Source organism: Zea mays, chromosome 8 (assembly GCF_902167145.1).
Source record: "Zea mays cultivar B73 chromosome 8, Zm-B73-REFERENCE-NAM-5.0, whole genome shotgun sequence".
NCBI classification, from domain to species: domain Eukaryota; kingdom Viridiplantae; phylum Streptophyta; class Magnoliopsida; order Poales; family Poaceae; genus Zea; species Zea mays.
Window position 1 is genome coordinate 178307845 of NC_050103.1, and position 17718 is coordinate 178325562.

The following is a 17718-nucleotide window of genomic DNA, read 5'->3' on the forward strand; positions in this document are numbered from 1 at the left end:
TAATTCCAGGGAAATATAATTTATATTGTAGATTATATATATTAAAAAATAGTTTGATCATAATTCTTCTATATAACCTAATCCGAGGGCAATTTAGTTTATCTAAGTATATTTAATTATTATTAGGTTTTTTTGAGAATATATTCATTTTGGGAGCAGTACTTCCAAGTTATGAATATCTTTAAGGAAAGGTGTTTTGATTTAAAACCTTTGGAGCATTTTTTTGTTTTCCTTTTTTTTACAAAATTGAATTTTAGGGTGTTACAGTGCAGCCCTAATTCCAGGGCACCTCGACACATCACAATATGAGGAGTGGGGCCAATTCCTGACGGGTAATCGGTATGTAGTTCAAATCCAATTTTGCACTCCTAACCAACCGAAAAACTTGCACTTTGGGTTGCCCTATTCTTCGAGATGATGAGTCCTAAGGTTTTATTTAGTGCTAAAATTTAGCATCTAATAAAATGTTGCTAAACTTTAGCACTTGAGGGTTGTGTTGGATATATGTACTAAATTTTAGCACATTAATTACAACCACATTACTATTGGCCAAGCATGGGTAGGGGGGAGAGAAAAAGTGACGGTTGTGAGTGGGGGAGAGAGAGAAAGGGGTTGGAGACCAATTTTAGCTCATTTTAGCTTCTTTGGTGGAGCTAATGTACTAATGGATGCTAAACTTTAGCACAACAATTTTAGCCATCCCGTTTGTTTCTTTAGTACCTAAACTTAAGCAAAAGGTTGTACGTCTCCCATGACTTTTAGCCTAGCCGAAGTCCACTTTTAGCATGAAAGTCGGGAAGCTTGTTCGTCTAGTCGGAAGACACTTAAGAATGCCATTTAGCGGTAGTCCCTGACAGTGGATTGGAACAAGCATGGACTTTCGAAAGTTGGTCATCGGAACAAAAGCCTCTCCAATTGAAGTTAGCAATCTAACAATTCTCTCAATTTCTTCTTTTTTCGGCTTAACAAACAAGGTCGCATCATGTGTATACATCGAGATCCTTATAGTGGGCGAACAGCTCCCCGATTTGCTCAGTACTCCGGTCTCTGTAGCAATCTTTAGATTTTTTTTGTAGTGGGTCAATCGCCAGAACAAAAAGGAGGGGAGGAGGAGGAGGAGGGTCACCCTGCTTGAGACCTCTCCCATGACCTTTTGCTGAGTAGTTTGTGTGGAACAGTTAGCTCGACTTCATGCTGCATTGCTGCTGAAAATCTGCATCTCAGTCAAGATAACTCCTTGAATGTTGTTGTTACATCCTGCCTACGTGGTGTACGCTTTACAAAAAGAAGATTCAAGAGAGCAGACAGACAGCTCTGCAGTGTTCCTCCCTTTCCCGTGGTTAGCTTCCCCCTACGGTCATCATCTATGCTTCGTTTCGTCGTCTGCCCTGATCATTTCGGCCTTATGAGGACTGCTATCCTTGTCTGTAGTATCCTCCTTGGGTTTACTCTCTCGACCTGTGGCTGTGGCCTTCTGCTCGGCTCCCGTGCCTTGGGGAGGGTAGTATTGCGGATCGGCGAGGAACGAGAGCGCCGAGACGACGTCGCTGATCCCCGGCCGGCTGGCAGCGTCCTCCTGCAAGCACATGGACGCGACGGCGAGCGCCTGGAACAGCCCCTTCACGGGGTACCTCTTGCCCAGCAACGGGTCGGCCAGCTTCATGAACCTCCGCCTGTCTCTCAGCAGAGGCGTTGCCTGCACGAACGTGCGTTGCGTGCGCATGCAATCCCTTCAATCTGGCGCTGCCTCTGCGTTTCCTGCTGTGGAAAACGAAACGAAACGAAACGGAAACGAAAAGCTCAGCTCACCCAGTGAACGAGGACCTGCTCCTCGGACGGCCTCGTGACGTCGATGGCGCGGCGGCCGGTGATGAGCTCGAGCAGCACGACGCCGAAGCTGTAGATGTCCGACATCTTGGTGAGCTTGCCGGTCATGGCGTACTCGGGGGCGCAGTAGCCGTACGTGCCCATGACCCTGGTGCTGACGTGGCTCTGGTCGCCCATGGGGCCCAGCTTGGCGAGCCCGAAGTCGGAGAGCTTGGCGTTGAATTCCCTGTCAAGGAGGATGTTGGACGCCTTGAGGTCGCGGTAGATCACCGGCGGGTTGGCCACCTCGTGCAGGTACTCGATGCCCTTCGCCGCGCCCACCGCGACCCGCATCCGCGTGTGCCACGGCAGGGGCTTCCAGCTCGGGGGCAGGTCCAGGAGGTGGTCCTCCAGCGAGCCCCTGGGCATGTACTCGTACACCAGGATCCGCTGGTTGGAGTCGGTGCTGTAGCCCAGCAGCTTGACGAGGTTCGGGTGGTGCAGGAGGCTGAGCATCAGCACCTCCACCAGGAACTCGCGGTTGCCCTGGAACCCGTTCCTGTCCAGCTGCTTCACGGCGATGACCTCTCTGGTGTCCTGGAGGAGCCCCTTGTACACCCGCCCGAAGCCGCCTTCTCCCAGCAGGTTCTGCTCGCTGAACCCGTCGGTCGCGGCGCCCAGCTGGCTGAACGTCAGCGCCCTGCTGGGCATGTTCTGGTTGCAGCCCCGTAGGATCTCCTCGGCCGCATTCACGTTCTTGCACACGTCTGCAGCGCAGAGCACGTGTAGCGTTTAGCTAGCCATGCATATGATATGACCAGTGGCTGGAGGGATGGATCGTCATCGGCCGCTCTTACCGGACTTGGCCGAGAAGCTGTTGACGAGATCCACGAGCTCGCCGCTGCCATCGTCGCTCTCCTTCTTGGCCTTCTTCTTCTTTCTCCAGAACTTTCTCTTCCTCCACCTCTTCTTTTTCTTGCCATCTGGCGCGGAAGCCAGCGCCGACGTCGACGCCTCTTCGTTGCCGCGCACACCACCAGCAGGGGCGGAGGAGGCCGACGGCGAGCAGCAGCACGCGCCCGCGCTGCGGAGGAACTTCTTGCACTTTCTACATCTCTTAGCGGCCGATGAGAACAGGCCCATCGCGGGACCGACGCGAGAGTGGGAGGGGCACCCTCGGGTCGATCCGCGCGAGGAGGGTGGCCGCATTTCTGGGGATACTTCTACATTGACGAGAGGAGAGTTTGTGGACACGAATTGCCTTCTTTTTCTGGGTGCGTAGGTTGGAAGGCACGAGCTAAATTTGGCCAAGTGTTCAGTGCTCTTCGTTGTCCGTTCCGGTGAGAACTGTCGCCTAAATTCTGCATAATGTTAACAGTTATTTTTTTTGTTGCACTCAAAATCTGACCACTTAACTCACGTGTTAACGGTTTTCCTCAACTCAAATGGAGAATCTGACCGTTGATCTTAGGTACCGTTTAGTTCACATATTAGTAACTAACGTAATGGGTAACTCATAACGGTAAATTATGTTTGTTTAAATCTAATCGTAATCGATATCATATATACTAGAAATGGATACTGGCTTATTCAAACTTGTTATCACCGGTATTGAAGTGGAGCGTGAATCATTATCATTGCTATTTATGTTACATTTCGTGAACCAAACGACATCTTAATGACTACATGTTTCGGAAGACATTTGATGAACCAACCGACATCTTAATGACTGCGTGTTCCGGAAGAGCGTAAATATGTTGTGTGTTCCACCGTATGGATTGAACGGCTATGTACTGAGGTCCAACCACGTGTCGAACGAATATGCTTTGACTCTACATACACCTACTTTCAGCAGGAGGCCGGGAGGGAGAGAACTCACCCGGAGTTCAATTTCCCATCTTTTCCTAATCACTTTATCCTAGCGGGCTTAGATGCAACGCTATAATCCTTTTCTATCTCTCTTCTCTTTATACGTCTAACAAACGGCAACGACTGTTATTTTAGGATTCCATGACCCTTTTCATGCAACTGCCGAAACGCACCGTAGAAGGAGAAGGCCCATTAAGGCCCAATTACGATATATATCTGAAGAAAAAACCTAACTGCCTCAAGCCTCCGCCTCGTCTCGACGCCTTACACCCAGTGCCAACCGCCGTGCCCTCACCCTCTCTATCTGCGCCGTCTCTCACTCTCTACCGCCGCCGCCGCCGCCCTACGCCACGCAAAAAGCGCCACAAGGTATTACCACAATTTTTCTTCCCTGTATGATGTGCGATACCGAGTTCCCAAACTCTAACCTCAAATTTGATGCCTGTATCATGTCCGGATGTCCCTTTACTAGATTCGCCCCTGCTGAAAACGCACTCGATGGCGTCCGCGACGGGGGTTTCCTCCTCGGAGATGGCGGTGGACCACGCGACGGGGCCGGGCGCCGTGGACAAGCCGCGGTTCGATGCTCTGACGCCGAATGAGATGAGCGGCGGGAGGCCCCAGTTCCGGAAAGTGCCCGTCCCGCAGCACCGGTTCGCGCCGCTCAAGCGATGCTGGATGGAAATCTACACACCCGTATACGAGCATATGAAGATCGATATACGCATGAATCTCAAGGTAAGGGGATAGCTCAGTCTCAAATTTATTCTCGTCAAAGCTGCGCGCTTTATTCTGTTTCAGCTTGGTTGCCGTTGCTTGGGCGTTCTCGCTTCTGTAGTGCATAGTTGGATTTAAACTGACTTAATACATAGACATTTATATATCTGAAGTTCTGAACTATTAAATAGACATTTTATATGTTCCTTTCCATTGTCGTGGCTGCATTTGAATATCAAGAGCTTCCATGTATGCAAGTTATTGAAAACACGGATTTGATGCAGAATTTTCCTGTTGTTTGATCTGTTGGATTAAGGTCTATGAATATTTTGTTGAAGCCAGCTACCTAGGAATTCTACAAGCATTCTGATTATAGTATCGTAGCGGCTAAGCAAGTAATGCACAATCAAATATGTTGATCCCTCGCCTAGTTAAGTTCATACTTGTGGCTAAAATACTTGACGTGATAAATGTTCTCTACTTGCATATGTTGCCCAAGCCATTGCAAACCGAACCACACTATTATAGTCCAGCTTCTGTTCTGATGGTTGCTTATGACTCAACTGGTTTGTCCTTGTTTGTTTAGGTCATGTTTGTTTCTCTCCTAGATTATATAAGTTGGATTATGGAGAAAGGGTACAAGGGTAAAATATTATTTTGGGACCACAAATAAGCTGAAATAAGCTAGCATTGAGTAGCTTATTTCAACTTATTTAAGATTCCAAAGTGTTATTTTACCATCCTACCCTTCCACCATAATCCAACTTATATAATCTAAAAGTGAAACAAACACACCCTTAGGCTGTTGGCTCTGAGCTTAAATATCTGGCTGTCTGCTCTTGCTTTCTACTTAAATACCCCTCCATTTCAAAATAGATGACGCACTGTCCAGATTCATAGCCAAAGTATCATCAATTTGGGACATATGGAGTATATTGTAAACCTATTACTTAAATATTGAATGCTCAAGGTGTAGGCTGCATCATATCTGTTCCTTTGTTGCAGGCAAGGAGGGTGGAGCTAAAGACAAGGCAAGACACACCGGACGTGAGCAACCTTCAGAAATGTGCGGACTTTGTGCATGCTTTTATGCTTGGGTTCGACATTGCTGATGCCGTCGCCTTGCTGCGTCTTGATGACCTGTATGTGGACTCCTTCGAAATCAAGGACGTGAAGACCCTGCGAGGGGAGCATCTGTCGCGTGCTATTGGCCGCCTATCAGGGAAAGGAGGCAAGACCAAGTACGCCATTGAGAACTCTACCAGGACCCGCATCGTTATCGCTGATACAAAGATCCATATACTTGGATCCTTTGTTAACATCAAGGTCGCGCGGGATTCGCTTTGCAGTCTCATCTTGGGTTCACCTGCTGGCAAAGTGTATTCTAAGCTAAGGGCTGTATCAGCTAGGTTGGCGGAAAGGTATTAAATTAGATTGGTTTTGCTTGTACCATGTAACGGTTGCAGTTTTGCTGACAGTATGTTTTACTAGCGGATTTGTGTGCTCGGGGATGCTGGGAGATTTAAATTGGTGTGTACATGTGCTCTTGTGCCACCACAATCTATGTGGTGGGGTTGATTTTGATGAAAATTAGTTATTTTCTTATCCTAACCCACTATAAATCGATAATATATGTATTGAGGTGGGTATGAGTGTAGCCAAACAAGGCTTGAGATGTGTTTCTACTTGTTTCATAGAGTGCATGTTCCTTTGCGAGTAGATTGCTTTTCACTTCGGCGTCTCTAAGCATATATCTTTTGTTATACAAGACTGGAAATTCAGTAATACTACATCTGTTCTTGAATATTTATTGCCTGTCAGAATAGTTCTCGAATATTTGTGATACGCTAGTTCATTTTAAACTAAACTGCGACAAATAAAAAATAATGTAAGGACTACATGCTTTCTACAAGGTCGATAGGTTAGAGGATGCTAGAAGGACATATAGAAGGATGGTATTCCTTAGATTTGAACCAAATAATCAGACATACCCTTCACTCATCAATGGTTATGTCTCATCTGAGAAATACTTTAGTGTGCTCATACTGTGGAGTGTGGACAGAAGTGAGGAGGAAGGGAACTGAATTCAACCATGAGTTAGTTGATGCTTCTCTTTATGCTTTGGTGAAAGGAGGGTTCTTTGGTATGGCTATGCAGGTGACTGAAAAGGCACAAGAATTCAAAATATTTGTTGATAAATAGAGGTATAAGCAAGCATTCATGGAGACACAAGAAAATGAAAGTGGCATAGCTAAGAAAGCGAAACTTCAGGAAAATGGAAGCCCTGGTAGCTTCCAAAAATTGGGCTGGTATCGATACATGACATGGCTGAATACATCATCATCTCCAGAAAGCTGTAGCAAGCACTATGGATCTTTAGAGACGGTTATAGTAAAGCAGCTGTTTGGCTGTGAGAAATTTGTAACAAGGTTAGATAAATTGGCTCACTTGTGTTCTCTATGTTGTTTATAGGACTGGATGTTTACATTTTACTATGTAGCTATACTGACTTGTCTAGGCACTAGTTTTCAGTAGGACCCGGTTCGAACTCCAGACCATGTATAATACTGAAATGATCAATGACAAGTTTCTTTTGAAATACCTTGCATGGAGTGTATTTTCTAATTCGGTGGTAAACAAAATGAGATACCTTGGGGCCCGTTTGTTTCTTACGGATTGGTTGGCTGAAATGATTACTAGTCGGATTATTTTTCTAATTTATATAAACTTTGATGAGCTGAAACGATTCTGGGTGTAATCCCCTACAAAGGAATAAGGCTTTGGGATGTTTTTTTTCCACATGTCCCTTCACATTGTTCAATCCTTTCACTCCCCACTAACATTCGAAAGCTAGTTTGACTTCCTAAACCAAAGCATCATGCATGTCTTATGGCTGTGCTAAATTCTTCCACCGCAGTGGTCAACTGGTCATCCAGCTCCATGTGTTTCTAGTATGACAACATTGCTCTGTTGCTATCGACCTCTTGTATATGAACCAATGGCTCCAGATTGGTAAATTGCCATTCTGGTGTTCTGGAAGATGATCAGTAAACCTATCACGCATAACCAAATCAACAAGCAAATTAATGTTCTAACATGGCATAACAGTATTAGATGACCGGTCCGCCTATGTAACACAAGTTTGGTTCCACTGACATTATTACAGGCTCAAGAGCAGTTCGACATAGCAGACAGAACGAGGACTAAATTTACTATACATTGCCGGGAGACGATCGACCAAAGCTGATGAATTACGTTTCAGTATTCTTGATTTTAATAGCACACTCCACAAGCATTGGACCTCTCTTTCTCCCTATGGAAGACAACAAGGAGAGTTAGTATCCTCTACATAGAAAAGGGTGGCTCCGCCATTAGTCAAATGTTGAAAAAAAATGAAAAAAAGATATCTTGAGTAAAGTTGTTGGTATGCTCTATTTATCTCATATAGTCATATAATATCTGCCTCCTAAGCTATTAAAGCAGTACAATAAATAGATGGAAACTTAAATGTGTGAAAGTCGAGGGGAAAATGAAGAACAGAATAAACAAAAAATCTTTTAAATCTTACTTGATATCACAAGATGGTAATGTAAATACAAAATCTCACTTAATGATAGAGATATAAAATATTATATTTAGTGCCTCAAATGCCTCACCTGTATTAACAATTGCAATAGATAACATGGAGTGTTTTTGGTGAGTCTAGAATTTCCAGGATGCAGACAAAACTAACTTTATTAAATTCACTATAGAAATTATGGCACAATTTGCAGAAAATTATGTAGAACAGGGATATATTGGATGTGAAAAAATATAAAAGATGTATGGATGTTCTCTACATATATTGTTTCCATTTTTTTTACTTTCTTAATAACATTAGAAATGAATAAAAGAAAATTCACAACTGAGAGACTTGTATACACTTTCATCAACAAAGGTAAATTTTCATATGCATATAAGTTCCTACTAATATATCAGGGTGGTATGAAAAGACCGGGTTAATAACCTAACCTATATATTAGCCCAATATCTACAATTGGATAATGATTTTTTGTAACAAAAGAGACCGGACCTCTTGCATATCTTTCAAAAATTCTATAACTTATCAAGATCTATAAAGTTTATTTTGATTGTTTGGTTATTTGTTCATCTCACATGATGGTTCTAAAATTATTCACAAATATTGTACATCTCTTTTGTAGTTTCATAAACTACGAGAGAAATATATATATTTTATGAACAAATTACTTTTATTTTGTCATACGAAGAAATAATCAAAATATAAATTGTACATCTTGATGAGTTATTCAAATTTGTAGTTGAATTTTTTTTCCATTTGAATTAATTTACTATTTTAAAATATGATTTTTAAATTGTCTTTGTCTATTGTTAAAAAAATTACTCGGCAAATAAGCTCTTTGCCTAGTGTCCAAAATAAAATACTCATCAAAAAAGCTATTTACCAAATGTTAAAAAACACTCGGCAAAGAAACTTTATGTCGAGTGTCAAAAATAAAACACTCGACAAATAATTTTTTGACGATTGCTTTTTTTTAACGAGTTTTTTTTGCTTGGCACTCGACAAAGACCTGAATTCCGGTAATGAATAACATATAAATTTGTCACCATGCTAACATAAGTTTGGACTAAAATCACATTTTTCATCCGCAGTTCCGCACTGAATTAACGAAACAATGCATACAATATTACATCAACCATATTTGATACATTATTATACGTTAAAAACACATTCATTCGCCTCAGTCGGATATACATGTATATAATTTGAGCAAGCTAGTAAAGCACAGCCGCGTGATCATCTCCCTCCACTTTGCGCGCATGCACACCAGAACATTTCGAATAAACAAAACAGACGTATCTCAAACAAGCGCGTAGAACAAGGCTCCGATGGCAAACGTGGCGGCGCCGGCAACTCCTGCTGCCACCTTGGGCGGCGCGGCGGCGTTTGGCGGCGGATACGGCGCCGTCGGCGAGATGTCGATGCCGAAGGGTGGCGGCGGAGAGAAGGACGAGAACGGGCCGCTGGGGGACGGCGCCAGCCCCGCGCCCGGCTCGGTGGCGTTGCCGACGGCCGCGCGCTCGGCCATGACGACGACGATCAGCTTCTCGCCGCGGTCGCAGTTGTCCTTGTTGCCGCTGATGAAGTAGAAGGGGCCGGAGCGGGTGAAGGTGAACACGGTGCTGCCGTCGGCGAAGGTGTCGGTCGGCGAGCCCGTGTCGCAGGCGTCGTAGGACCTCTTGTCGACCAGGAGCACCGAGTCGTTGCCGGGCTGGTACGTGAAAGCTGCATTCAAATTAATGTATTTAAAGTTAGAGATATATAGAACGAAAAATTCAGATTTTAATGCTGAGCGTATCCTAGTGGAACTGAATGCCACGCGGCGAATACAAAACACAGCAGCACGAGAGAGATCGAGTTCACTCACCGATGGCGTCGCCCACGCGGAAGCGGTTGCGCTGCGCCCACGCGTTGTACGAGCTGCCGTTGCCGCTACCGGCCGCGGCGGGCACGCGCCACTCGCCCGTGCCGCCGGCCTTGAACACGAACGCGGACGCGGTGGACGCCGACACCGACGCCACCGCCACCAGGCACGCCAGGAACACGCAGCTCATCCGCCCCTGCGCCATCGAGCTTGCCGACCGCCGGGGTACCTGCCTGCCTGTGTTCCCGACAAAAACCCGTGTGCGCGCGCGCGGCCAAAAAGGCTAGCTAGCTATAGCGTACGTGCGAATGCGATCGAGCGTTAGAACTGGCCAGTGCTGCGTGGCTGCGGGCGTCGATCGATCAGGTGCTTCGGGGTCGGCGTGGTTATAGGAAGCGCTGGCGGTCGTAGCGAGCGCGTACGGTTCTTTCCGTAAAAGTCAGGGAACGTGAACGCTGGGAAGAGGTATATTTCTCCGTCCCGCATGGCGTGGAGGTAGGTTCTGTCGTTGTATGTTCTTTGCTGCCTTGAGAACTTTTTGGAAGATATGCTTTACTTGGTACTAGCACGATGACGAATATCCATGCCTTGCTTTGGGTGGTACTCACCTCATGTGAACAGCTATCAACTTATATTAGGCTGGTTTAATTTGAGTGCAATCAGTTTTTACTGACCCTTACATTAGCTATCGACCATCTTCGGTTATATTATATCTACGGTAATGTTTTAGTATACAACTTTTACCGCCACAATGACCTTTTTTTTACATATTTTTATTTAAAATAAAGCACAACGTCTTAAGGAAATAAAAATTCATAATTAAAAAAATGCGTACTCATAAAAACAAAACAAAATGTATTTCTTTTAAAAATACATAGATCGTAAAAAAAAACAGCACTACTTCTCACCGTCATCTTTGTCTCCTACATTATTCAGTATCTTCTTCCTCGTCTAATATTAACTGCTTGATCAACTTTTCTAAGGCTATCTTGTAGGACCTTTACATATTATCGTCCATGTCCACAATGGAGCAATCCAACGTTAACAACTCGGTGGATTACTTAAATAATTTTGATTGAGCCATCTTATGGCTGGCCTTTCAAAGCTTGTTCAACATGCTCTTTTGCATGACAGGGGATTTGTTGCTACAGGTTGCTAGCCCCCCTCCATTTTGCGTTGACCTTGTGCCCTATTAATTGTGGTGTGGCCAATCTAGTGTGTTGCACCAACACTATCTATAGTGATGTGGAGTTATGATCCTCGTCCAAGATAAGACGAGATATTTTGCTCCTATAACCGAAGTCTCGTCGTCACCATGCCGCGCACACTACTTGGGCTAATGGCGAAGAGCATGTCACATGTGCTCGAGCTTAAAATCGGTTTCATCGGGCTTGTTGTGGAGGCTTTCCTTTGCTGCTTCTAGAAACATAGCATCATATGTTCCACTTGGTCGAGCCACATGCAAATGGTTGTAGGTGGCCATTGAAGAGGATCACTTTGTGATTGCTTGTTGACTACCGATCCCTTGCTTGTTTTTTTCACCCAACTTAAATGAATCTATAAGAACTAGTTCGTGGAGCGACCATCCACCACGGGCCAAGTATGACGTGACCTGACATAGTAAATAGTAAAATCCTAATTTATGGACAAAGATAAAGTCTAAGCTTACGATCTTCTCGTTCGATGACTATGGAGGCCCCCAGATTTGCTTAATGCCGGAAGTCCAAGTATGCTTTATGTACGTATGAGTAAGCATTTTGAGCACACGTACTAATGGATTCAGTTTTATCCTTAAAACCAAGTGTTACAAAATACCTGCTATATATTAGAAAACATCAATAGCATTATTATTATTATTATACACGATTTCACACCGTGCGTCGAGAATTCTGGCCAATCTCGATTCGGAAACAGCGGGGAAATATTAAACTGAAATGCGGCAAAATGAGAACAGCACGCGGGCGAATTGCGCTGAAGAGCGTAGCGTCGTCAAGCGTACTTGTCGGCGATGTCAGCGAGGCAGCGCACCAGGTCGCTGGGCCTGGAGAGCATCACGAGGTGGTCCGCCACGATCTCCCTGACCTCGTCCACGGGGCTGTTCTCCACCATCCAGCGCTGGAACCCCTCCGCGATGGCGTGGTCCTCCGTGCACACGACGTAGACCTTGCGCGCCGAGCCGTACCTTTCCTTGGTGTAGGGTTGCTGGAGCACCAGGTCCTCCACGAACATGGAACTCGGCCGAAGCAGAGATGTCATGAGGGTCACGTCCTGCCGATAAAACGACACACCACAACGTCGTCAGCGAGGCTTCTGGGTTGTTTAAACAGTGGAAGATCTTAGCGAGGAAGGAGAAGATACTACAACATAACATAATAGGCCTTTTTTGTTATTTGACATGTCGTTTTTATCTGTTTTCTGTCAGGTTCTGTCTATATATGCGGCACGGCAACACCTGATGATGGGCGATGATGTGCTGAGCTGTTGATAGATTCGGGTGGTCCTTCTAGAGAGAGAAAAAAAATATGGCTGTCCACAACGTGGAAAGGTACTGCTCGGCACTCGGCAGTTGGCATGCACACGGCACACCCTAGCAAACATTAATTTCAAAAAGATAAGCTAGAATCCTTTTAATAAGATTACGACTCATCCAAAACAGCTCCTATATCTCTCTCAAGCAACCATCCAAAACATACACTAACTTCATTCACTGTGTGCACGTCCAGACAGCGACGCCGACGACCGCTGACGCGCGACGGCGACCGCGGGTGGTGTGGCGGACGGACATGTTTGCCCTCTTTGATGCAGACAAGCTACAGATCGATTGAGTGACCGACTAACGTTTTCCCTTTCAGCTCGACTCGCACGAGCGGCGGAAAAAAAACGCAACTTTGACTCGCAGCGCACGAAAGGTACGGTAAACAGATGAGGATAGACGACGTACCTCGGGCGAGCAGAGCTGGGTGAACTTCTCTCGGATGATCCGGGGCCCGAACAGCATAGAGGTGGGGAGCTTGCCTTCGCCGTCCTGGGGTTTCAACTCTGTGTCCATCCACTCCAGCCACTTCCCCTCCACGAACTTCCCATCCGTTTCACAAACCAACCAAGAGGCCAGAGATAGACAAAACAATGATCAGGTCCTCTCTTTTCTCTGAACGAATCGATCGAGTATTAATATTGAAAGAAAACGCTGCTCGATACGGACAAGAAGCTAGCAGGCATCGGTACGTCATCGACCCATCGGCCGCACATCAAGAAAATGACACACACGCCAAGGATCGGAGGGGAGCCTTTCGAATCTAGGGAGAAAGCAGCTTGTGTGCCTCACCTTCTCCAGCACGTGCGACGGCCGCGCCGCGCAGTCGGGCATGAAGGCGCAGAGGAACACCACGGCGGCGACCTTGTCCGGGAACGTCTCGGCGGCCAGCGCGACGCTCAAGCCGCCGAGGCTGTGGCCCACGAGCACCACGCGATCCCCGTCCGGCAGCGACGCCAGGAGCTCCAGCAGCGGCCCCGTGTAGTCCCGGAACGTGGGCACCTCCCGCAGCGCCGGGGCCACCTTGAACCAGGACCAGCCGCCCAGGCACGCGCCGTGGACGAGCACGATGTGCTTGCCGCCGCAACCCTGGGCCGCCGCCGCAGGAGCGTCCATTTGTGTTTCTTTTTTTTTTTCCGGAAGAACACTTGACAAGTCACAAACCACTTGTGCTTGTGTGCGCGCGGCGAGACGTGGCGCGGTCTAGCTAGGAGCTGACGGGTTTATATAGACTACGTAGTGCATTCTTCCTATCCGTCATAAAATATTAATCGTAGCTCTTATTTTTTATATCTACATTCAAATAAATAATAATCAATCTATTTGAACATAAAAATGCAGAGAGTATGCACATACATCAATTATTGTATAAATTAACTATAAATGTAAAACGAATTATAGTTTAGAACAGACGAGGTATTAAATTTGATTAGCTTATTTCTACAGAAACTGAGGCCTTTAACCTAATGTGTAGACCCAAGTATCTCATTTCAAAAATCAGGCACAACACATGCATGTTTCTTTTTCTCCTCTCCTCATTGCGCAGGATCCACAATATGTACAAAACAAACTAGATTAATCGATTTAACATGGTTTGCAGGATTTTCTAGGGAGGAAAAAATGTCTCGCCATTGTCTTCACATTCAAGCCACCATCCTACAGTACAGGCGAGGGATGAAAACGGTCGAAAACGGTATTTATTCGGTAATCAGTTTTTTAGTCGTTTTTCTTTGATTGCGAATAAACAGGATATATAATTTACAATACAAATTTGTATTCTTGTTTTTAACGTCTAACTTGTAAAGATTCATAAAAGGTAAACCTCAAATTCATCCTATATTTTCTCAAATAATAGATATAAACTTCGGTATGGATTCGGAAATAAATTCGGTAATTTTTTCAACGTTTCGTGTTGTAGGGAGCAAATAATACATAAAACAATTTGTGTAATATTTTATTCATATGTGTACTAATGTGCTTGATAACATAAGAAAAGATCAACATTAAATTTTATGCATATCTATTTTAAAATATTAAATTTGTTCTAACAGTTCGGATTACCATTTTTATCCCGAGGCGACGACGTCGAGCTTCGGGGCTGCGGCGGCAAGTGATCGAGGCTACAGCTACGACAGTGGTTGGTGGCGCGCTTCCTCGAGATCTCTTCTTCTCTTGGCCAGCCATCAGTATTGTCCTCTGCTACTAGCTTTTGCGAGTGGTCGGTCGTTCCAGACGAGCTCTCCTTCGCCGTTGGCGTATGCGACTGACCGAATGCTCCTATATTATAAGCCTACCGCCTACGCTAGGGATTTGGTGGGGAACAAGCGAGATTTGGCGCGATATGGCAAGGGCGGTCGAGAATTGGTAGGGCAGTGTGGGGGAGACGTTGCCGCGCGAGATCCTAAAGATAGGTGTGGGTGAAACTATTTTATTATCTGGTAATGTGACAACTTTTCTAATGGAAAAGAAGCCGACTAGCCTTAAAACGACGTGTAAAACATCATTTAATAGAGGGTCTCTAAGGGCCTTAACTAAAAAAGTACAAGAGACGAACTCTCTACATGATCCTACATATATATTATCTCTTAACTACATTTATGACTTAGGAGCTCAAAGTTATACCATGTAGTTTTTTTTATTGTCTCTTATATATATATATATATATATATATATATATATATATATATATATATATATATATATATATATATATATATATATATATATATATATATAGAAAATCGTTCCACCGTTTCAACGTTTAGAGCATTTACAAATCTAAGGCTCTGGTTTGGTTTTCAAAATACAAGAGACAAGTAAAAGACTGTATGATACAGACCTAAGACTTTGTATCATAAATGTAACTAAGAGACAACATGTATAGAGAGTCGTTAAGAGACGGACTCTTCGCGAAGAACTCGTCTCTTCTATTTTTTTCACATAGCTTTTTAGAGAGCCCTTAAAAGACTCTATATTAAATAAATTTATAGATGCCCTTATATGCCCTTATATGTCTAATGAGCTAGCGCGTGTTTTTCCGCGTAGTATAGAAAACTAAGTACAAAGTAGCTGTCAACCGCGGAAAGGATTTCGTCTGGCCAAATGCATTGAACACTGAACAGCGCAGTGCGCGTGACGTGTGGATTTGACAAAAATCTATCTCCAAACTGGTAAACATCGCTGTTTGCTACAGAAAATGATTGCTTGCTTCCAAACTTGCGGACTCGGCGGTACAAACATGGAATGCCGGGCATCTAGAAACATGAATAATTCTGGTTCTAAAGTAGTAGGGATGTAAACGAGACCGAAATTTTTTTATAATGTTCTGTTTCAAATACTGTTTTTTTCAATCGTTTTTAATTGTCGGGAATCAATTAGAAACGGTACAAAAAAAAACGATTTAGCTACTTTTTATCGTTTTCATATTTTTCGTTTTTGAGTTGTGATGATACCGTTTTTATATAATATGAGATACATCTAACGTATAATTTATTCAAGTTACAAACTTTTGTTGTTTTCAAGTGAACGAGATTAAGAGAAAAACAAAAGTTGTAATTATTCTAAATAATATGAATGATAAAAAAAGTTGTTTGTATATTTTAAACATCTTAAAAATTAGAAAATACAACACTGTATTATGTATTTGTGGAAACTATAAAATACTTATCTTTCCAACCAGAGTTTATCGTTTTCGACCGTTTTCGAATAACCGATAATTTCGATCCCATATTTCGGTCGTTAGTTTTTCGTTTTCGTCTCGATCAAAAAATATGAAAACAAAAACAATTTAGCTATTTTTTATCGTTTTCGACCGTTTTCATCACTAGTCCCAGGTGGGCAATGCAAGTGGCTAGGCCATCAAATGGGAGTTCTGTGATAGGTCAATTCCAGTGAACATTTTATGAGTTTTCATTTTTATTTAACGAGGTGTTCTATTTTTTATGGTTTTGCGAAAAGATCTCTAGCTAGATTCGTTAGATGTTCTGATTCCGACCTCGGTAAAGGTCATTGTCACATAGGCTATGGTACCGCTGTGCTTGGATCAGGTAAGAGTTCAGATGTTTTCTCCAGGTGTGTGAGAAAGTATTATACTCGGGTTGCCCTGTCCCCACGGGTCAAGTTATATATCTTTTAAAGTTTTTGTATATGATAACATTTGTAAGAAATAAGTTTCATCAGATATGGAACTCTCTTATCATGATCATCAACTCTGTATATTTTATAAAATCAAATGTTTATAGAATTATGTTGTATTAAGTGTAGATGTTCCATTCATATGTTATTTTATTTTTTTATATGAAATATGTCGGTTTTTAAAAACAAGGATATAAAACTCATCACTGAGACTGATCATATGGAGTTTTTTTATCTAATGTCTACGCGCTGACAGATAAGCACAGACAATTAGGCATCAGCGGCGTGCCCTGCAGTGAAGTTGTCAATCATCATACAATAAAAATAGGGCGCCACTCACGTTGAGCGTGCATCCGCGTAAGCAACTTGACCCTCCGCCAGCTGTTGTAAAAAAAAAAAAAAAAAACTCGATCCTCCAGTTATGACTATAAGGTTCAGAGATGAGGCATGTTGGATGTTGCTCACTAGTCACTACAGAAGGATAAGATAAAGATAAGATGTTAGGCTATTCCCAGTGAACAGTAGTACAGTGCGTATTTCAAAATTCAGAACCGCCACATAAGATAGATAATATCACACTACTCTTGATAATATCAAACTACTAGTGCACAGTATCATACTGCGGCATTCAAGGCACAATGCGTTTATTAAATTAGTGCACGAGCTTTGATCAAATATAGTATCGTACAAACTGCGGCATTCAAGGCACAATGTGTTTCTTAAATTAGTGCACGAGCTTTGATCAAATATATCACGCTTCACGTGAATCCTATGGCCGCCATATGTGACTTTGAGAGCCTCCTTCCCTTCGGCAGCGCCCCAGTCGACGAAGACGGCGGTTGTACTGGAGTTGGAGCAGTGGCTGCGTGCCTATGGCACAACTACAAGCCTTCTTCTTTCCCTTGGAAGTTCGAACTGGAGGCCATAGGCACGATAGGTTGAAAATTGGATTCATTGGACACCACCCTCCAATTTGATCCGTAGAAAAATGGATCGGAGGAGCAAGGAAAATCAGCCCGTGAAGCAGCATGTGGGAACCAACTCGGCCGTGCGGTAAGTAGGACAATTCTTTTTTTTTTCAGCTCCCGTGCCACTCCAGCAGACTTTGTTTTACTTTTAAAACACCACAGCAATTACACAAACATTATCCGAGGATTGACGAGTTTACAATTCAGATTAATCAAAACATATTTTCACCATAAGTTTGTCCAGAAG

General features: G+C 43.9%; 4 protein-coding genes across 4 annotated transcripts; 1 reads left to right on the forward strand and 3 right to left on the reverse strand.

Annotated features, from left to right (window-relative positions):
* Positions 1-896: 896 nt before the first annotated feature.
* On the reverse strand, positions 897-2996 carry LOC100216733 (uncharacterized). The gene is made up of 3 exons (NM_001143138.1): positions 2664-2996; positions 1810-2573; positions 897-1696 (listed from the first exon to the last, which is right to left on the reverse strand). Exons 1-3 carry the CDS (start codon positions 2947-2949, stop codon positions 1361-1363), a joined length of 1386 nt encoding a protein of 461 aa, NP_001136610.1. The 5' UTR covers positions 2950-2996; the 3' UTR covers positions 897-1360.
* Positions 2997-3916: 920 nt separating this feature from the next.
* Positions 3917-6055, forward strand: LOC100283335 (partner of Nob1). Its single transcript, NM_001156236.1, is given in 3 exon segments — positions 3917-4044; positions 4148-4413; positions 5398-6055. Coding segments are annotated over 2 exon segments (663 nt in total). The 5' UTR covers positions 3917-4044; positions 4148-4173; the 3' UTR covers positions 5821-6055.
* A 2977-nt stretch (positions 6056-9032) lies between these two features.
* LOC100284694 (early nodulin-like protein 3) lies at positions 9033-10192 on the reverse strand. The gene is made up of 2 exons (NM_001397569.1): positions 9840-10192; positions 9033-9697 (listed from the first exon to the last, which is right to left on the reverse strand). Exons 1-2 carry the CDS (start codon positions 10039-10041, stop codon positions 9273-9275), a joined length of 627 nt encoding a protein of 208 aa, NP_001384498.1. The 5' UTR covers positions 10042-10192; the 3' UTR covers positions 9033-9272.
* Positions 10193-11604: 1412 nt separating this feature from the next.
* Positions 11605-13569, reverse strand: LOC103636584 (salicylic acid-binding protein 2). The gene is made up of 3 exons (XM_008658936.3): positions 13162-13569; positions 12778-12912; positions 11605-12104 (listed from the first exon to the last, which is right to left on the reverse strand). The coding sequence occupies exons 1-3, from the start codon at positions 13483-13485 to the stop codon at positions 11826-11828; spliced, it is 738 nt and encodes a 245-aa protein (XP_008657158.1). The 5' UTR covers positions 13486-13569; the 3' UTR covers positions 11605-11825.
* Between the last annotated feature and the right edge of the window lie 4149 nt (positions 13570-17718).